Source organism: Hibiscus syriacus, unplaced genomic scaffold, assembly GCF_006381635.1.
Source record: "Hibiscus syriacus cultivar Baekdansim isolate YM2019G1 unplaced genomic scaffold, ASM638163v2 tig00110183_pilon, whole genome shotgun sequence".
Taxonomy (NCBI): domain Eukaryota; kingdom Viridiplantae; phylum Streptophyta; class Magnoliopsida; order Malvales; family Malvaceae; genus Hibiscus; species Hibiscus syriacus.
The window spans coordinates 298,410-317,685 of record NW_024062614.1 but is presented as its reverse complement, the minus strand read 5'-3'; the positions used below and the strand labels follow the sequence as shown (position 1 = coordinate 317,685).

Sequence of the window (19,276 nt, the reverse complement as noted above, 5' to 3'; positions counted from 1 at the left end):
ATTTATTCTCATCAATTTCTTAAATAATTTATATTATCATCAATATTTTGTATCAAAAATATTTTCTTAAAAATATTATAAATATGCTATATAATTTTAGATTATATTTGATTTATTAAATAACATTATAAATCTTATTTATATATATAAAATATATAAATACCCATATATTTGACATGATTAAAAAGATAATTAAATTAAAACAAGTTAACATTATAACATACTAAATAATTATAATTAAATTCAAACAAAAAGTTAATAAATTATTTAATTCAATTTAAAATTTAATAAATCAAATTATAAAATAATAAAATAATATTTACCAACTAAGTCGAATTTTTACAAATGCCTCCTACCATTTAAGACCAGCCGTCTTTCCCTATTCTTAAAGGGTATTATTGTCCCGTCACATTATTTTGGTGCCCTAACCTTAACGGTTGGTCAAACACAATAGCATAAGATATAAACAAGAACACGGGGCGATCGCAATCTTTTTTCTTTCCTATTTGTCTCTATTGCAGGGGATAAGGATTATTCCTTTGGTGTTCGATTTTATTACTGATCCGCGAGGGGTTCCAGTTGCAAGCTATTTGCAATGGGAGTGCCAGCGTTCTACAGATGGTTAGCGGAGAAGTATCCGCTGATTGTGGTGGACGTTATCGAAGAAGAACCGGTGGTTATCGACGGAATAGCTATTCCTGTTGATACGAGTAAACCTAATCCAAATAAACTCGAGTACGATAATCTTTATCTCGACATGAACGGGATTATTCATCCTTGTTTCCATCCCGAAGACAGGGTAACCTTCTCAACACATTCAAATTTTCGTAATTTCTATTTCTTTTATTTCTTTGAAAATTTCAGAACTGAAGTAATTTGGCTTATTCGATGTCTTCTGCAGCCTTCACCAACCACTTTTGATGAAGTTTTTCAATGCATATTTGATTACATTGATAGATTGTTTGTTATGGTCCGTCCTCGAAAGCTTTTGTATATGGCTATTGGTAAGTAGTGCTTGTTTTAGGCTGTAAGATGTATTTTGACGTGCAGATAAATTGTATTTATGTTTATCTGGAAACATATGCTAGATGGGGTTGCCCCTCGGGCGAAAATGAATCAACAGAGATCTAGGCGTTTTAGAGCAGCTAAAGATGCTTCAGAGGCGGTATGTTATCTTATCTTTTTTGTTGGGTATATATTTGTGCTCACTATGACGGCAATCTTCAACCTGGATAAAATGTTAGACCATCGAGATATTTTAGGTATTGGTATTTCATATTTTCCCTCTGTTCGGTAGTAATTTTATTCTTGTGAACTTTCCTTTTGCAGGCAGCTGAAGAAGCACGACTGCGAGAGGAGTTTGAGAGGGAGGGCAGAAGACTCCCTCCTAAAGAGGAATCACAGCTTTTTGATTCAAATGTTATTACACCTGGCACTCCATTTATGGCTGTGCTGTCAATTGCTTTGCAATACTATATCCACCTTAGATTAAATCATGACCCTGGATGGAAAAATACCAAGGTAGTATCGATGTTGTTGTACCTTGTCATTTTATTTATTGCTTTCTTTTGACATGGTGGAGAGTTTTAGTATTTCTCTTTCATCTTTTTGAAGGTTATTCTATCTGATGCAAATGTTCCCGGTGAAGGAGAACATAAAATTATGTCATATATACGGCTCCAAAGGAACCTTCCTGGTTTTGATCCAAACACACGTCATTGCCTATATGGTTTGGTATATCTCTCCTTCACTATTTCCATTGCGGGTTTCAGTTTTTATTTAAATTTTATGCATGTGTTCTGTTTATTTCTTTGGCCTACTTTAATGGACTAAATTGAGCACTCTGCTAATTGTTGACACTTGACAGGATGCTGATTTAATTATGTTGGCCTTGGCTACTCATGAAGTTCACTTTTCAATCCTTCGAGAGGTTTGTATTTTTTTAACTTGCAGATATCTGCTACTCTTTTTTTCTTTCTTTTTTATCAATTGCCTGGAAAATGAAATGATATGTATGGTCTGCTTTTCTTTCAATTTTTAAATTTATTACTCATTTATAGGAATAAGTTGATGTTACAAGCGAAATGATTTTGTCTTGGAAGGATGTTTTTATCATTCTATTATCATGTTCCCTCTCAGCCCAAAAGTAACAGGGTTTATGGAATATTTTCAGATTGTCTTCACCCCCGGACAAGATAAATGCTTCCTATGTGGCCAGATGGGCCATGTAGCTGCAAATTGTGAAGGAAAGGCAAAGCGGAAGAATGGGGAATTTGATGAGAAAGCTGATGGAAAAGAGGTGGCCAGAAAGCCATACCAGGTTGCTTTTTAATTGAATATACAGTTGAAATGATTATAATGAAATCTTTGGATAAATTACAACTTTATATCTGCTTAATCTTTTGCAGTTTCTGAACATATGGACACTTAGGGAGTACCTGGAATATGAGATGAGAATCCCCAACCCTCCTTTTGAAATTGACTTAGAACGCATAGTGGATGATTTTATATTCATATGCTTCTTTGTCGGCAACGATTTTTTACCTCATATGCCTACACTAGAGATTCGGGAGGTTTGTATATGGTCGAAGTAATTATTCTACTGCTGGGTTGTTCTTTTATAATGAAAATTTTTAATGGACACTTTAAGAATTTTATATCAACCCGAGGTTTTAATTGGAGGCCTTCCTTTTTCCAATTTGTTAATGTACAGGGTGCAATCAACTTGCTAATGGCAGTATACAAGAAGGAATTCAAATCGTTTGGTGATTATTTGACTGATGGATGCAAGGTGCCTGTTACTCTTATTTGCATTTTCCGGTATTATTCCAGTGATCAAATCTTATCTTCTAAACTAATGCTTTTGACTGCATGATTTTTATTTCAGCCAAATTTGAGCAGGGTAGAGCATTTTATCCAAGCTGTGGGTTCCTATGAAGATAAAATATTCCAGAAAAGAGCACGATTGCATCAGGTTTGTTTTGAGTTTAGGATCAGTATGATTCTGTTCAACTTAAACAAAAAAATAGTTTATGTTTTGCTTTATTCCATGATTCAAATTATTCTGTAAAACTTGCTCATGGTCTTGTTTAATTTTTCATATAGAAGGTTGTGTCTTGCCTTGTGATTCTGCAGTCTCTTATTTATGTGGTCATGTGGTATTTATTATGTGATTAATTCTCCTTCAGTGCTCGTGCAAGAGGTTTCACTATCACCCTACTCTTAAAAGTGTTAACTATCATGATTGGAATCCTGAAAGGAGATTTGTCTATTTTTCTTTGGTGGCAAAATTGCCTTTTGTGTGATTGAAAGCATCCTCATTCCTCGGTTAAGGATGTAACAACACCTTCTGCTGTTTGCTCATTTAGTTGTTTTAACATGTCCATGGGAATATATGCTCCTTAAAATAATCATCTGACTTGAGGATTATTGGGATGAATGTATTACGTATGAACAAAATTCATTCTTTTAGCTGGTAAAAGAATTCAGTCGTAATCTGTTTTTTGCTGGTATTATTCAGCGTCAAGCAGAAAGAATCAAACGAGAAAAAGCACAAGCTAGAAGAGGAGATGATGCACAGCCTCAAGTTCAACCTGATTCTCTGGTTCCAGTTGCTAGATTTCATGGTTCCCGTCTTGCCTCTGGCCCTTCACCTACTCCGTTTCAGAAAACAATGGAGTCTAATGGTAATGGATCCTCTGGTCGGCCGCACAAAGTGCAACGTTTATCATCAGCTGCCACTATCGGTGCTGCTATTGTTGAAGCAGAAGATAGTATTGAAACAGATGTATGTTTCCTGCTCAGGAGAGGCAATTTAATATAATCTGACTCCTTCAGCCATCTTAAGGACTCATATTCCATGGGCTAACCTATGATTTGGTATGAGCCTTGTTGGCTAGGAGTTAAGAGATTATGCGTTATCCCACTATATATTTTTTACTGGACAACACTTCATGCTGTTTCTTTCTTCCCGTTGGCATCAGGCAAATGAGAACAAAGAAGAATTGAAAACAAAACTTAAAGAGGTGATCCGTGACAAATCTGATGTTTTTAATTCCCAAAACCATGAGGAAGATAAGGTTTGAATATATTCTTAAGCAATCTATGATTTTGTTTGAATCCTGTTTCTACTAATATTTTGGGTGTAGGCAGTTGTCAGATTATATATATATATATATATATATATATATATATATATATTATTTGAGAAATGCATAATGTCCCATTCCTTTATCTCAACCAAGTGGAAGAGAATTCATATTGATGTGTAATCATATGCAAAATTCAGTGGGCTTTACAAAAGACTTACAGGTTTTTGGCAGTTGAGACATGCATGTTTGGACACAGAATGCCGCCTTAGCATAAAGAACTCTGCTGTTTCTGTCTTTTCTCATAATTTTTTTCCATTTTAGTCCATGAATCAGGTTTTTTAGCTGCTCATATGTTTGTTTGCTCTTGTCAGATTAAACTGGGAGAGCCTGGGTGGAAAGAAAGGTATTATAAAGAAAAGTTTTCAGCAGAAACTCCAGAAGAAATGGAAGAAATACGGAAAGATGTTGTGAGTTAATGAATGAATCTCTATGAAGATGGTGTCTATTATATTTTTAAATTATTCCTTAATTATCTTAAATGGAGCTTCATTTATGTAGGTTTTGAAGTTCACAGAAGGTTTATGTTGGGTCATGCATTATTACTATGAAGGTGTTTGTTCGTGGAGGTGGTGAGTTTCTTTTACATAGTCATCTTATTCCTTTTTAGATCTATCCGAGTTGATTTTTTAAGCCTTATTTGGTGAGAATGATCTGTTGACCAGGATCTCATCTTTCTGCTTTAATATACATTCTTTGAGTTGTCATTGTGCTGCCACTGAATTTTGTTGTTTCAGGTTTTATCCTTATCATTATGCACCCTTTGCATCTGATTTTACGGAACTTGGCCAGCTAGATATTCAGTTTGAGCTGGGTTCCCCCTTCAAACCATTCAACCAATTATTGGGAGTGTTTCCTGCTGCTAGGTACTGTCACCTGTTTCCACTTTGTTCTCCTTGCAAGTTTTTAAGTTAGTATGATACTATAATATATTTCTTTTGCAGTTCCCATGCACTTCCCATAGAATATAGGAAGTTGATGACTGACCCGAATTCACCCATTATTGATTTTTATCCGACCGGTATGCAATTTGCTGAACAAACATGCTTCATATGTATTTCTTCTGTAAGATCTGAAATTTGAACATGCTCTGTATCAGATTTTGAAGTTGACATGAATGGAAAGCGTTTTTCATGGCAGGTAGGTTCATTTTTCACTCTCATTTGGTTTAGTTTCATATGCCAAGTGGTTTATATATACTCTTTTTTACTGAACTGGAAAGTTAATAATCTTTTTGTTGTTGCTTTCTGAAGGGTATTGCAAAATTGCCTTTCATTGATGAAGAGCGCCTTCTTGCTGAGGTTGCACAAATAGAACATACTTTGACGGTATGGCTCTTTATTGAAGTCATAATTTCATGTGTTCCTTACACTTTTTCGCCTCTTGCCGGATTTTTAACTAAATGCTACAATCTTATGCAGGATGAAGAAGCACAGAGAAATAGTACAATGTGTGACTTGCTTTTTGTGGCAGCTTCACACCGTCTGTCAGAGCAAATATTTTCTCTTGATAATCACTGTAAACAATTGCCGGAAAGGCAACGAATTGAAGTCAAGGAGGAAGTCAAACCTGATTTGAGGTGGGATATAATCTAGTATTCAAGCCATCTTGACTACTTTCCATGCTAGTTTAATTTAAGACCTGCCCCACTTGTTTCTGATTTATTTAGGTCTCCATGCAGTGACGGGATGAATGGTTACATATCCCCTTGTGCAGGAGAAACACTGCCTCCTATATTCAGGTCTCCAATCAAGGATATGGAAGATATTTTGGCCAATGAAGTCATGTAAGTTTCAATTATTGGTACTCTATATATTTATTGTTCATATGCTTGGGGCAGGTTATTAATTGAAGATTACATTAATGTTCTTTTGGATGCCTGCTTTACAGATGTTGTATATATGGACTTCCAAAAGCTCATAAGCATATCACCCATCCTCCACTGGGAGTTGTATTCCCTCCAAAGGTATGTAGCAGCTGTAGTTCTCTGCTTAATGGTAAATGTATTTGTTTTTTATTTTCTTTCAAAGTAGTGCTGTATAACCTGTAATTTAATATAGTTTTGCCTGTTCTGTATCATCTTAACTTATGTGTTACTTGGTAAACTGAAGAATTAAGTCCCGAGTTTTTTAGTAATGGATTTTGTACCGAGTTTATATTTACTAAACTGTTTGGTATATAGTAAAAATTATGTAACGAATATAGTCATATTTTTTATTATATTAAGTTATAATTTTTTGAATGTTCCTTATTTCATTTGTGTGTGTGTATTGGGGGGGGGGAGCATTTATCTCAGATATAAGTTTTTGAAAAACAAAATCAATTTATTATTTTCAACATTAAGTTATAAGTAACCATCTGCTTGTCATTTTCAACACTTTTTTGTGGAAAATTTTTACCAAGTAAAAATTTAAAATGGTTATCAAACACAGTTAAAAATCAGGTGTTGGAGCATTTCTTTTTCAGTGAAATGAAATTTTCAATGGTTTATCAAATCCATCCTTACTGCTGAGTTTGTTTGCAACCTCTTAAACATATTCCTCATGAAGTTTGTTGTTTACAAACTCAAGGACTCGTAGATAGCTACAAGCAAATTTTAGTATAAAACAATGTTAGGTTTGTGTTATCCACAATCCCCCCCTCCCCCCGAAAAAGAGAGAGAGAGAGAGAGAGGAAATAGAATTAGGATTATCTCTGTCTGAGCAAGCTTGCCTACTTTACGAATGGAGGAAAAATGCTTGTCAAGATTGATTTAGCCATGAGACATTGATATTTTTCAACATTGTGGTTCACAGATGGTGCAACTTGGTGATTTAAAACCTGAACCTGTGTTATGGCATGAAGATTCTGGGAGGAGACCTTGGGATGGAAGGCAGTCTGGTCATCAAATGAATAGGTCAGTATTCAAAAGATCGTATATTTGTTTCTGAACTTTCCTTTTTTCTTGCCAGAGTGCATGTCATTCACCGCTAGAAAACATTTACTGCCTATTTAACATGTTTTGCCCTTTCAGGCGTAACTCTTCTGGATCTCTTTCTGGCCATAAGCTTGGGGATGCATCACACAGACTTGTTGCTAATAGCTTACAGTCGAAGATGGATCGTAATGGGTTCAACAATAATATGCAGGCTCCCTATAATCCACCAGTAAATTCCTATGTAAATTATGGGTTTCATAACCAGGGACAACCTAGTATGGTTCATCCTAGACAAGATTACCCTGGTGCAGGTTACCCATTTTCTCAGAATCCACCTTCACGGCATTTGAATTCTCACAGCAACCATAACTACCAAATAAATAACCAAGCAGCGGTCAATAACATGCACTACCCTCCAAGACATCATCAGGATGGTGGATCGAGGCACATTCCTATGGCACAAGTGTCAACTGAGGCTGATATCTATCCTTCTCATCCAGGTGGTTATGACGGCAACCACTGGTATCAGGGACCCGAGAACAGTAGCTATCAGCAGTGGAGTGGTAGAATGGCTCCGCAGGCCAATCAAAATGGTTCTGGAGGGTATGGCTTATATGAACAAGGTGGAGTTAACCAGGGTTTTCATAGAGAGCATGGCCATCAGCAGCAAAGAGGTAACCAATCATATCATCATCATCGTCAGAGGGGAGATTATGAAGAAAGGGGAAGCCAGCCACACACGGGCAACCAACAGTACTATGGTAGCAACCAACAGCAAAGGAGTAATCAACAACAGAGGGGAAACACGTATTCAGCACTAGATAGGAGAGGTCACTGGAGGGCCCCCAACCACTGAAAGGTGAAGCTCATCTAACTGCTATTAGCTAGTTTGATGTTTTAGTTGTATGATACCTGGCTAGGGATTTCCTTCTGGAAAACAAATAAAGGTCGATAATTGTTGTCAAGCATCATGTAGTGTTTGCTTTATCTTCTTGTTTACCCGTGTTGTCTTCTTGCATAAGATTTAGTTTAGATTACATGTAGCCATCTACACTCAACTTTCAAATAATGGCTTCTTCTTTCCCTACTGTCTCTTTGACTTGCTTTTTTCAATTGGTCCATGAACGGAGGATAAAAACTATGAATTTAGCTCATCAGGACCACAAATTCGTTCCTTAGAAATGCCTAAAAATATTACTTGTTATGGATTAGAAAAACTTACCTAATCAATGAATGATCATAGCTCGGTTAATAAGACCGCCAAAGAACATGAAAAAAGAAAACATAGTATAGCATTTTGATATGTCTGGTCGGGCTACTGCGCCTCCACTTTAGGTGGAGAGATTATAATTTAGACAGCTTTCTTTAGCATTAAATTTTTAGTAGCGGATTTTGAGATTGACGCAGTAAAGGTTAATGATCACAGTGTTCCCACAACTGTTCAAGTCTTAGGTTAAAGACCATTTTAAGTTGTGTTTTTTTAATGGGGCAATGAGGGTCACTGCTCATCATTCACCTTCACAATCTTCCTTTGCCTCTTACTCTTTCCATGCATGGTTTTGCTTATACTTCATTTGTGGTAAACAAAGCAATACACACACATGTATACACTGGTATACATAAATTTCATTAAGAAAAAAAGAGAGATTGTGACGATTGTAAATAATTTATTCTTTTAAATTTGAATAGAAAGTCGTAATTAGTAGTTCTATGGAGGTTATGAATAGAAGTGAAGTGAAGAAAAATAGTGAGAAGCTTAAAAAGAGCATGTGAGAGAGGAAAAAAATATCCCTTATTCAGCTATGCATAGTAACTTATATATTAATTGTATGTTGGCATTAGGTCTAGGCTATGATGACCATTTGTAGGTTGACATAGCAAATAAATATAACTATCAGATAGTAGATTTGGTTCTGACAAATCATGCTAAATTTGTCACTAGTAATGTTAAGAGATTGTAGCTAATTGGAGGATATGAAACTTCGAGGTTTCTAAGAACTCTAAAGGCTTTAATCATTGTAGGAGCAAAGTTATCAAAGGCTCAAGGCGCAAAGTATCCTGGAGCCTTGAGACGCGAGGCGTATGAAAGGCGCGGGATTCACGAAGGCGAGGCGCATGATATCCAAAAAATTATAATACATGTATATATTAATGTCAAATATCATAGATACCTATTATTAGATTTCAATAGAGTTCATTCTCAAACTCAATATCAACCTAACGTCATAAAAACTATAAACAAGTATAATCAAGTACTAAGTTTAACAAAAACATCCAACATTCATAAACAAAATATCAAATAAAGACACATATGCACGAATTGCGGTGATTATCAAGAGACTTTGATTCAGAATAACAAAATTCTTTCAACACAGATGGTTAGCAGTATAAATCGAAGGATCAATCGAAGAATAAAATCACTTACGAGAAGAATTGAATGTGTGAATCGATTAATCGAAGTATTGTTGCTGTCTTGTTCAACGTCGCCAGTCGAAGAAAACGAGGAATTGGCCGACCGATAGGTTAGTATGTGTGGATTAGAAGGTCGATTGACAGTCGATTGAGGGTTTTAGGGGGTCGGCCTATAGGAGAGAAGGCCCTGCAATAATAATTACAAGGTTTTAAGCCCACATCGCGCCTCAATTGCGCCTCGACTGAGCCTCGCACCTTTGAGCCTCGCTGCGCCTAGGCTATGTGCCTCGCTTCAGTGTTGAAAAAGCCCCGTTCAGTGAACCTATGCTCTTTTGCGCCTCAGGGGTGCCTCCGCTTTTTACAACTTGGTGTAGGAGTTCTCCGAAGGCCTTAATTGGCAGATGATTGATAACAAAGGTATTACTTGCGTAGGAAACCCATAGGAGGTTAACACTTGCTCTCTTGATTGAGGAAATATCATAAAGTGGTTTAACCGAAACCTTAGGGGAGAAGACGTTTATTGATGAAGCAATCAGAGAGAATTTCTTTCAACACCTATATATATACACACACAAAAAGAAGAATCATCGAAGTCTGATGAGACAATGATAAAAAATGAAATTAAAAATATTAATAGTAGAAAAAAATCTGAAAGAAGTATAACGATAAATATACGTACATACATACAAAAGACATTAGAATAAACAAAAAACAGAGCGAGGACAAGTGATGAGAAGCACAATACAAATGATTTGGGCACATGGTGTTTGCCGCTGCACTTGAAGACTTCCAAAATAGAATAAACACACCTCTTTTAAAACCTCGGAACTTTTTTTTTTTAATATTCACAATGAATCGTACACATGATAGCCCCAGGGCATCTGGAAAGTGGCAAAGCAAAAACCTTAGGGAGAGAGAGACTACAAATTTACAATGTTGCCTCAGAATGAAACCCTACAACCAAGACCAGACCAAACCCTTGAAGCCTCACTACTTCCTGCAATGAAGCTCTTTCATCGTTTCCGCAAGTTTCTTATGCGTCTCGTTTTCTTTCTTCCTTCTGGTGGATCTTCTGGCAAATCATCAAACGCGTCTTCTAAGCAAAACAACAGCGACAGGTTTGATCCACCTAAGCTTTCATGCAGCTCTTATTACTCTTCCCATTCCCATTACACTGAGGCCATCGCTGACTGCAGGGTTCTTCAACAAGTCATCACAAGACGGGATTTTGGAGGCTCCAAAATCTGATGTTTGGGTTTAATTGTAGATCATGGATGCTGCTTCTTTTTGTTTGAGTCCAAAATCTGATGTTTCGGTCTTATGTTATTCTTCTCTTTTTTTGCTGGAAGTTTTTTTTTTTTGTTAATGCATAGCAGCTTTTTTAAAAAAGATTTGGATCAGTCTCTTCCTTCTTGGGTTACGAATCTATACCTTAAAAAGAGACATTGGAAAACTTGAAATTCATGTTTTTCTCTGTTTGTACGGTGAGAATATCTTCACATTAAAATTTGTTCTTTTTTCTGGTTTATTTTTTAAAAGAAATTTGATTCCCATCAATTTTCGTAAGGCTTCCAACCCAAGTTAAAAGAGTTTTTCACTTACGCCCAAACATTGAACTTCAAACCTAGTATTTGTACATGTTAAGATTCGAACTTTAGACTGATGGAATATAATTAACCAATTTATTTAAGTTCAATGAAACTAACAAAAAGCAGTAGAATAGGTCCAAATTTGCCAAGAAAATGAAGTGATTTATATGAACTTTATCAGATAATTCATAAAAACATCACACCCTTCATGTAACTTAAAACTGCTAGACGTGTTACAAAAGAATTGTGAAACCTCGCAAGAAGAACAAGTAAAATCTCATAAAAGTATTATAAGTTGGGTGTACGAAATTATTGGGTTCATTTTTTCTTGGAAAATAAGCCTCCAATCAAAGAGATCAATGGCTTCTTCTTCTTTCTTAGTGAAGGGTGTCTATCGAGTTTTTCCACACCTTGTGGACCGATAACTCGAGTTAAAGAAGGTTGATTAGCAAATGTCACGTATCTCTTCTTTTGAAACTCAGGAGTTCCTTCATCAAAGGTTATTGTTTCATCAAGCTCATATCTAGCGGAGCCTGGGACGATCCTGACATCGTCCATCTCAAACTCCATCATTGGTTTCTTGATATCTCCTTCTTTCATTAGCTCCAGTTCTCTCTTTGTTCTTTCAAGCTCTTCTTTGAGAGAGCACAGGCAATTCGCCATCACCATACTCCCTTCTCTAGCCTTTTCAAGGTTATATTTCGTCTCTTCCAGTTCAGCTGTAACAGTTACAAGCCTGGAAGCACCTTTTTCAGTAGCTTCACCATGCATCTGTCGCAAATGAACACAGTAAACTAACAATGACAGGTTTATTGAGGGAGTAAGAGAAAGAGGTTACCTGTTGGTTGAGCTTGGAGGCATAAATTTGGCCGGCTAAAACAGTATCGCCGAACAAGGCAACGGCTTCTTTAACAGAGGTGAAGGGTGGGGTGGTGTCGATTTCTGCCCTATTAGTATTGATCATCACAATGTCCATGCTGATGAAGTGATTGTTTTGGGGGAGGAAATTGAAGAAATATAAAATGGAGGGAAGGGAGCTTCGTTGCTTGGCGTCCACTTCACCGGAATGTGATAGTATAATATATGGGCTTCGACTGCAGAAAGGCTGTTTAACTATTCCCAACGGATCAAAGGACCTGCCTCTACTGTTTCAGTTTCAGGGCCCTCCTCTACCCATTGCTTTACTATCCCTCAATGCCCTATTTAATACACTTGGAATCTTCTTCTCCCTCCACTTCAACTTTCATTATGTATAAATATTTTATCTCAATTATGGCTTTTAATTTTTTTGAGTAGGTTTTGCTTAAATGTATTCTTATTATTGATTTAATTATATTATATTCAAATTTTATTATGTGTATACGTTTGAATTTTGATATAGATTTGTTTTAAACTTAAATTTTATTACGTGTGAATCTAATTATATTTTATAAGGATTAAATATTATAACAATTACTTGAATTTATTATTGTGATTATAATTATCATTGTACTTATAAATTTATAAAAGGAAACCGATCGTAATTATAAATGCACTTGTAATTTAAAAAGCATCTCTTAGTAATGTATAAACAGTAGTTTTTTAAAATTATTTTCCACTGAATTTAACTTTGGTTTTTTTAGAGAAAATTTAGCTTGGTTTCTATAAGGATTACTCGAATTTGAAGTAAATAAGAATATATAAATAATATAAAAAAATAAATAATATAAAAAAAGAATATAAAAATAATAAAAATTAATAATATTAAATATTAATTTAAATATTAATATATTCTAAATAAAATTATATTATTCTAAATAAAATATAAATAAATTAGGTTTAAATCTATAAAATTAAATATATATTTTAATTTAAAATACCACTCTTGTTATATACTACAATGTTATAAAACTCATATCGTTATTTAAGAAATTATTTATTTATTCAATAATAAATTAATTAATTAATTATAATTTTTTTAAAATGAAATTTTTAATCGGTCGAAACTACGTCTTAAGTCAATTTTGATATGAATTATGAAGTAATTTCATTTTCATTTCCCTCTCTTTTCTTTATAAATTAGTTTTATGCCCACAGAAGCCCAAGCCTTCAGTTAAAGAACCCAAGGGGCAGCCCCAAAAGCGAAACAGTATTTGTACGTCATGTGCGTAGGTTAGTATTACCTCTATAGTTTAGCTTTATAACGCGCCGAAGTCGGACCGTTAAACTCCCATTTGAAATTGCAACGATTCAAAATTCTCTCAGTTTCAGAACCCAACAAAAAATCTCACAATAGTCTCCTTCCTCCTCCTCTTCCTCTTGTCCTTGTAATTCAGCTATCAAGAAGGGCACAAATGGGAACGAAAACACGGTCTCAACACTCTTCAGAGCGTCTGAAGGGGGATCAAATCTTTCAGGGTTTAGTTAAGATGCTTAAAACCCAGCAACAACAGCTTGAAACGTTGGCTAAAGAACGAAAAATTCTCGAAGATCGGTTCAAGATGCAGTATGAACGGTGGGTCTCTGATGTTCGCCTTTATGAAGATCACATTTCTCAGGTAACACTTCTCAATTTAGGGGTTTTACGCTTTTCTTGTGTGTGTGTGTGGTAAATTTGGGCTTTTTTTAATCATCATTATTGTTATTATCTTGTTTCACCTAATTTGAGGTGTAATGTGAGGGGTTTTGGTTAAATTTCTGGATGTGTAGATGGAAAGTGAGTTGCAATCGGAAGAGATGGTACGTGTGCTTGAGGCTGCAAAAGCCGATATGTTGGTAGGATTGAAGCAAAGAAAAGCTTTTCTTTGTGAAATGAAATTAGGTATGTGTTGTTTCCTCTTAATATATATATTTTGTTTTGTGGGGGGGGGGTAATTCTCTGTGGAAGAAACAAACTTGTGATTATGATGGGTTGAATTCATGCTTTGATGAGTGAACTGACTACAAATTGTTTTTCTTTTTTGGTAACTTTGATATAATTTGATGTTTAGATTTTCTCAATTGGCTTATTACAGAGGAATCAGAGGATGAATCGACTGATTTCAGAGTCTGGTTTAACATCCTCAGTAAAAGTTCAAAAGAATGTTCCCATGACTTTTCTCTTTTTCATAATTTCATACTTTGTACAAACTTCTAAGCCTTTTATAATTTCATTATTTCAGGATATTTCTCAAAGGGACCTCATAGAAACCAAAAAAGGAATGTTGGGAGGCAAGCGCAGTGGTTCAAAGTCTGTTACTTTGGAAACATTGGAAGACAATGTAAGAAGGATAAAGCTTCAATATGAAAATCTTGTTTCAGAAAAGAGTTCTCAAGCCACTGCACTTATGGCCGAGAATAAGTCTGCGTGGAATCAGTTTAATGTTCGGGAAAGTTAGTACATGGATAAATTAAACAGCAAGCAGTCTGAACTTGAAAAGGCTAACAAGCGGATCGAGACACTTATTTCCGATATGGAGGAGCTGAGATCATCAAATGCTGAAAAGGATGAAATAATTGAGAGCTTAAAAGCTGAATTGTCTCAGAAGGAGGCTGATGCAAGTAGATTCCAAGAGGCTTCAAAAATTTCTTGGGATGTAGAATTGTCAAGGAAGTCCAAAACCGCTTCTTGTACACCTGTAATAAAACGATGCACTGCAGGCGAAAAAACTTCCATTCTTTGAGGTAAGAATGGAAGCAGGGAGAAGACTCTACCCCTCATGTTTCTGATCTTCAGAAGAACAATGAAAAGGTACTTTTGTTCATAAATCTAGCTTGAGTAACCAGCAATAAGAAAGTTAACGTTCATGATTATTTCATCTATTTCCCCAAATAGAACTTGAAGGCTAATACGCTTGCCAATACGTTAATTTTCATTCTGAAATCTGAACTTATTCTGTTATGATGTTAATACTGTTGTTTGTGTTGTTATATGAAAGATCCTTTGTCTAACCAAATGTTGAATTCTTATGGTCGTTTAGGGAAGCAGAAGCACGAAGAGAAAAAAAGATGATGCTATACCCCTTTCCGAAACTCCGAAATTGTTCACGCCTACATTCAAAGTTCCGAGATTGAAAACCTCGTCTCCCAAGATAGGATGACCTGCACCATCTTCTTGCCTTCGGAGGTTGCTCTTCTAGGTATTTTTTTGTTTATTAAGCTGTAATCTTAGCAGTTTAACCGATGTGTATTAGTCCCATTCCCCGGAGCAAGTGTTTGTGTATCGTTTGTATGAGTCTAAATACAATGAAGTAGCTTGTAATTCTCACAGCAATCCAATGTTCATTTAATTATTACTAGTATAAATAGGCCATGTTAGTTTATCGACCACGATTATTATAAATTGCACTATGCTTGGTACTTCTTACTCTCCCTTCTAAACATATCCTGGATTGACAACAAAAGTTGATGACATCTTAGGAGCCTGTGGTGGAATAGCACAGACACTGGATGAATTCTTGATTTGAACATTGATCATTTGTTCATCAACTTCTTTGGTCCCACGGAACATAGCCTACGCTAGGCTGTTAGGTAGCGGCCATGGCCAGGGTCAGCTCATGTTCTTCGCATCCACATTTGTTGAGTTAGCTCCGGGGTGAGATAAAATTAACGATTATAAGTTTTTAGTTTTGGATTTTAGAATTTTTTTTTTAAAATAAATTTTTAAGTTTTCTAATTTTTTTTTAAATGTATATAATTGTGACATGTATTGGATAACGATTTTTAACTAAAATAAAATTAACGATTATAAGTTTTTATTTTTGGATTTTAGAAATTTTTTTTTAAATAAATTTTTAAGTTTTCTAATTTTTTTTTAAATGTATATAATTGTGACATGTATTGGATAACGATTTTTAACTAAAATCATGACGTAGAAAATTAAAAGAGTAATGTCGAAAATATTAAACACTTAATTTGAAGAAAAAAAACGTTAAACGCTTAAAATTTACAAAGGATATAATTTAAGCATGTATTTTCTCCTTTAGCCAAAAAAATTAGTGAATAGAAGAGTTAGATGAGTTTAAACTTTGAACTAACAATTATTTATATACAAGAAGAGAAGCATAAAATGAAAAGTTTGTATTTTGAATAGAATAAACTTTAACAATTGTATAGGATATTCATGAAATGAGAAAGAGGAGGAAGGATGATATAATTAGTAAGTTGTAAATGATGAAAAGTGAGTTGTTAATAGAGGCTTACGCTCAAACCGCAATTGTGATTTGCGATTGATTCTGAAATGTCTCCCCTTTCTTTCCATTCATTTGGCCACATTTCGCCCCTTTTCTTCCTCTCATTTTCTCTTCGATTTTTAGTGTTTTTCTCTCCAACCTATCTCTGCTCCTTAGGGTTTGCCTTGTGGAGACAAATGATGAACTCTATGGATCCTCGTTCTTCTTTGCTTAACAACAGCCTCAACCAAATCTGAGAGAAACGGAAACGAATTTCGAATCTTGTAGAATAATAATAAGAGAAAATAACCTCAGTGACCAAAAATCCCATATAATATACGATTTTAACCAACTTTTTCCGGATTTGCCAAAATGACCAACAAAATCGCAATGCGATCGCTAATTCGCAACGCGATCTCCATTATCGCAAATTCGCGTTGCATTTTCGCAATGCGATAGTTGAAAATCGCGTTGCGATGGTCTACAGTATCGTTGCGATTTTCCCAATTCGCAATGCGAATAAGTAAATCGCAACGCGAATTGGGAAAATCGCAATGCGAATAAGTAAATCGCAACGCGAATTGGGAAAATCGCAATGCGATACTTACTATCGCAATGCGATAATAAAAAATCGCAACGAGATACTTACTTTCACAACGCGATATTGACTTTCGCAACGCGATTTACATAGCGCCATTCGTATTAACGCGTATTTTTTTTTCAAATTCCAAACATGAATTTTTTCTTAATAAATCGGAAAATGAACCGTCCACAGTAATCGCAACTCATAACCTCAAACCCAAAAACACAACACTCAGTCCCATCTCCATCTCTCACTCTCTACGGCAAAATCCGTCCCCATCTCCGAAGATTTCCGTCCCCATCGCCGGCGAAATCCCTCACAACCATTCACAGTCAAAAATCCCTCACAATCATTCAGAAATGGAAAATCAACCTCCGAGGGTTAGTTTTTTTTTATTTTTATTTTGAAAATTTTGCATTATTTTAGGTTTTTCATATTGAGATTGATGATAAGTTTACTGGTAATTTCAATAATAGATTAACCATTTCACTTAGATTTCTTATTAAATTCATTCGATTGCTGCCAATACTGCTAAACTATTTAGCTTGTGAAGTTAGTATTTGTCTTTGCTTTGTCTTTTGGTTGAAGTAATGCAGAAGAAGAATAGTTTCGAGAATGAAAATCGCAACGCGGAAATAACTATCGCAACGCGAAACCAAAATCGCATTGCGATTTTCATTTCGCGTTGCGATTTTACTTTCGTGTTGCGATTTTTATTTCGCGGTTGCGATTTTCATTTCGCGTTGCGATTGTCTGGTTGCGATAGTCATTTCGCGTTGCGATTCTCTCGTTGCAATAGTCATTTCCGCGTTGCGATTCTCATTATCTCGTTGCGATTTTCATTTCAACCAAAAGACAAAAACAGTGTTGCAAATTTTAGTTTCAAGAATAAACTACTATTTATGTTTATTGTTTTGTTTTTGGTATATCTTGACAGTGTAATTTTTGGTATATCTAACTTGGTATGTTTATTGTTTTTTTGTAGAAATTTTTTTTGGCTTCATTGACATTAAGGAATAAAGTTAGCCTAGCCACTACAATTGCTTCGAAGCTTTCACCTGCACAAAGAAAATTGTTTGAAGAAACCTGCTTCGGGCCATGGCTGAGAGTACAGCATCCGGGTGGAGATGCTAGTTTGACCCATTTGTGGCTTCAGACCATGACTAGTGATCTACCCGACAGTATACAACGTGGTGAGGAAGAGATATGGTTTCATTTTCCACCAGCGTATACTTGTTTTGGGCGGAAGGAGTTCTGCTTAATCACTGGTCTACGATTCGGACACGATGATATAGGCCGGTACACTCGTCATATCACCCGCCCATCATGGTTATCCAGGGTTTTTCCTGATGAGTCAATAGAGAAGCTGAACTTACACGTCGACGACATGAAGAAATTGTTTAATAAGAAAGATGGTTTTACTCGGATGAATGACGTCGATGTTGTCCGAGTATGCCTTCTACTACTTTTGTATGCCGACTTTTTAGGCAGAGAGGCCAGACAACCTATTCCTCAGGAGCTAATAGTATTGGTAGAGGACCTAAATGCATGGAATCTGTTTCCGTGGGGTTCGTATATATGGAAAGCTACCTGGACTAAGTTGTCGTCTGCCTTTGATGACCGCAAAAGTTTGCGGGGCGATGGGTCGAAATACACTTTGTCAGGCTTTATTTGGGCCTTTAAGGTAAGAATTTCTATATAATGTTTTCAAAATTATAATTAATTATTTAACAATTACTAATGTTTGTTATTATATTGTTTGTAGATTTGGATATTCGAGGCTTTCCCCAGCATGCGGACATATGCATTAAAATCCTCAGATGATATTCCTAGGGCTATTTCCTGGAAGAGGAAACGTATGTTGGATTGGGAAGACTTAATACCATATGCGACAATAAATAATGTAAGTTAACAAAAATACTATTATATATAAACAAGTTATTAATAGTAGACGTTTAACTTTGTTTTAGTTTTTATATTTTTAGGAGGCCAACACTCCATTAATGAGACTGACACCCACGGAGGCTGAGCTTGCCACTGATTGGTGGCAAGCTAGTCAGCGTTTTTTTGATGGCACGAATGATGAGCAGCCTCCACTTCCTCCACTTCGAGAGCCATCACCTGATCGACCCGACTATACACCTCTACAACGAGAGCCATCACCTATCCCGTCACATCATCGAGTCTCTTCTCCACCATCACCTCATGATAGGCGACCGACAAAGATGCCACGACTTCTATCTCCCTGTTCTCCACCTCCACGGGATGAGTCAAGGGAGTTACGTGATGAGGTCAATGCCTTGCGTGAGGAGATCGGCACTCTACGCGATAACGATGGTGCATGGCGTGTGGAGGTGTCTACTTTACGTGGTGAGGTTGCCGCTCTACGTGAGATGGTAGTATCGTTGCAGAATGAGGTTCATACTCTACGCAACGAGGTAAGTTTAAGATTTTCCATATTTAACTTGATGATAAATTTACTCGTAATTTTACTTAAA

At 35.8% G+C, this 19,276-nt stretch overlaps 4 protein-coding genes across 6 annotated transcripts; 3 read left to right on the top strand and 1 right to left on the bottom strand.

The window, feature by feature from the left end:
• The first annotated feature begins 497 nt into the window (after positions 1-497).
• LOC120217113 (5'-3' exoribonuclease 3-like) lies at positions 498-9,155 on the top strand. 3 transcript variants are annotated; one of them, XM_039214322.1, is made up of 24 exons: positions 596-799; positions 902-1,004; positions 1,089-1,165; positions 1,330-1,521; positions 1,615-1,734; positions 1,868-1,930; positions 2,174-2,320; positions 2,409-2,573; positions 2,714-2,791; positions 2,888-2,974; positions 3,521-3,787; positions 3,984-4,079; positions 4,463-4,558; positions 4,650-4,720; positions 4,886-5,014; positions 5,093-5,169; positions 5,248-5,288; positions 5,402-5,476; positions 5,570-5,727; positions 5,818-5,934; positions 6,039-6,114; positions 6,944-7,044; positions 7,162-7,924; positions 9,088-9,155. In XM_039214322.1, the coding sequence occupies exons 1-23, from the start codon at positions 596-598 to the stop codon at positions 7,919-7,921; spliced, it is 3,300 nt and encodes a 1,099-aa protein (XP_039070253.1). In that variant the 3' UTR covers positions 7,922-7,924; positions 9,088-9,155. The 3 variants fall into 3 exon arrangements, with proteins under 3 accessions (XP_039070254.1, XP_039070253.1, XP_039070255.1); XM_039214323.1 differs by lacking the exon at positions 9,088-9,155 and having other exon boundaries at positions 498-799; positions 7,162-8,157; XM_039214324.1 differs by lacking the exon at positions 9,088-9,155 and having other exon boundaries at positions 5,830-5,934; positions 7,162-8,157.
• A 2,214-nt stretch (positions 9,156-11,369) lies between these two features.
• LOC120217093 (WEB family protein At1g75720-like) lies at positions 11,370-12,313 on the bottom strand. The gene is made up of 3 exons (XM_039214302.1): positions 12,279-12,313; positions 11,905-12,160; positions 11,370-11,837 (listed from the first exon to the last, which is right to left on the bottom strand). The coding sequence occupies exons 1-3, from the start codon at positions 12,311-12,313 to the stop codon at positions 11,385-11,387; spliced, it is 744 nt and encodes a 247-aa protein (XP_039070233.1). The 3' UTR covers positions 11,370-11,384.
• Positions 12,314-13,330: 1,017 nt separating this feature from the next.
• Positions 13,331-14,434, top strand: LOC120217114. The gene is made up of 4 exons (XM_039214325.1): positions 13,331-13,603; positions 13,755-13,866; positions 14,060-14,124; positions 14,207-14,434. The coding sequence occupies exons 1-4, from the start codon at positions 13,400-13,402 to the stop codon at positions 14,420-14,422; spliced, it is 597 nt and encodes a 198-aa protein (XP_039070256.1). The 5' UTR covers positions 13,331-13,399; the 3' UTR covers positions 14,423-14,434.
• Positions 14,426-15,124, top strand: LOC120217091. The gene is made up of 3 exons (XM_039214301.1): positions 14,426-14,662; positions 14,725-14,775; positions 15,005-15,124. Exons 1-3 carry the CDS (start codon positions 14,426-14,428, stop codon positions 15,122-15,124), a joined length of 408 nt encoding a protein of 135 aa, XP_039070232.1.
• Positions 15,125-19,276: the final 4,152 nt, after the last annotated feature.

Coding starts and splice junctions, on each gene's coding strand:
- LOC120217113 (XM_039214322.1), top strand. CDS start 596: ATGGGAGTGCCAGCGTTCTACAGATGGTTAGCGGAGAAGTATCCGCTG. Junction 5,477..5,569: donor AAATAGAACATACTTTGACG/GTATGGCTCTTT, acceptor AATCTTATGCAG/GATGAAGAAGCACAGAGAAA. Junction 6,115..6,943: donor GAGTTGTATTCCCTCCAAAG/GTATGTAGCAGC, acceptor TGTGGTTCACAG/ATGGTGCAACTTGGTGATTT.
- LOC120217093 (XM_039214302.1), bottom strand. CDS start 12,313: ATGAAAGTTGAAGTGGAGGGAGAAGAAGATTCCAA. Junction 12,161..12,278: donor GAGGGAGAAGAAGATTCCAA/GTGTATTAAATA, acceptor GCCTTTCTGCAG/TCGAAGCCCATATATTATAC. Junction 11,838..11,904: donor CCTCCAAGCTCAACCAACAG/GTAACCTCTTTC, acceptor CATTTGCGACAG/ATGCATGGTGAAGCTACTGA.
- LOC120217114 (XM_039214325.1), top strand. CDS start 13,400: ATGGGAACGAAAACACGGTCTCAACACTCTTCAGAGCGTCTGAAGGGG. Junction 13,604..13,754: donor ATGAAGATCACATTTCTCAG/GTAACACTTCTC, acceptor CTGGATGTGTAG/ATGGAAAGTGAGTTGCAATC. Junction 14,125..14,206: donor TCCTCAGTAAAAGTTCAAAA/GAATGTTCCCAT, acceptor TCATTATTTCAG/GATATTTCTCAAAGGGACCT.
- LOC120217091 (XM_039214301.1), top strand. CDS start 14,426: ATGGATAAATTAAACAGCAAGCAGTCTGAACTTGAAAAGGCTAACAAG. Junction 14,663..14,724: donor AAACCGCTTCTTGTACACCT/GTAATAAAACGA, acceptor GAATGGAAGCAG/GGAGAAGACTCTACCCCTCA. Junction 14,776..15,004: donor TTCAGAAGAACAATGAAAAG/GTACTTTTGTTC, acceptor ATGGTCGTTTAG/GGAAGCAGAAGCACGAAGAG.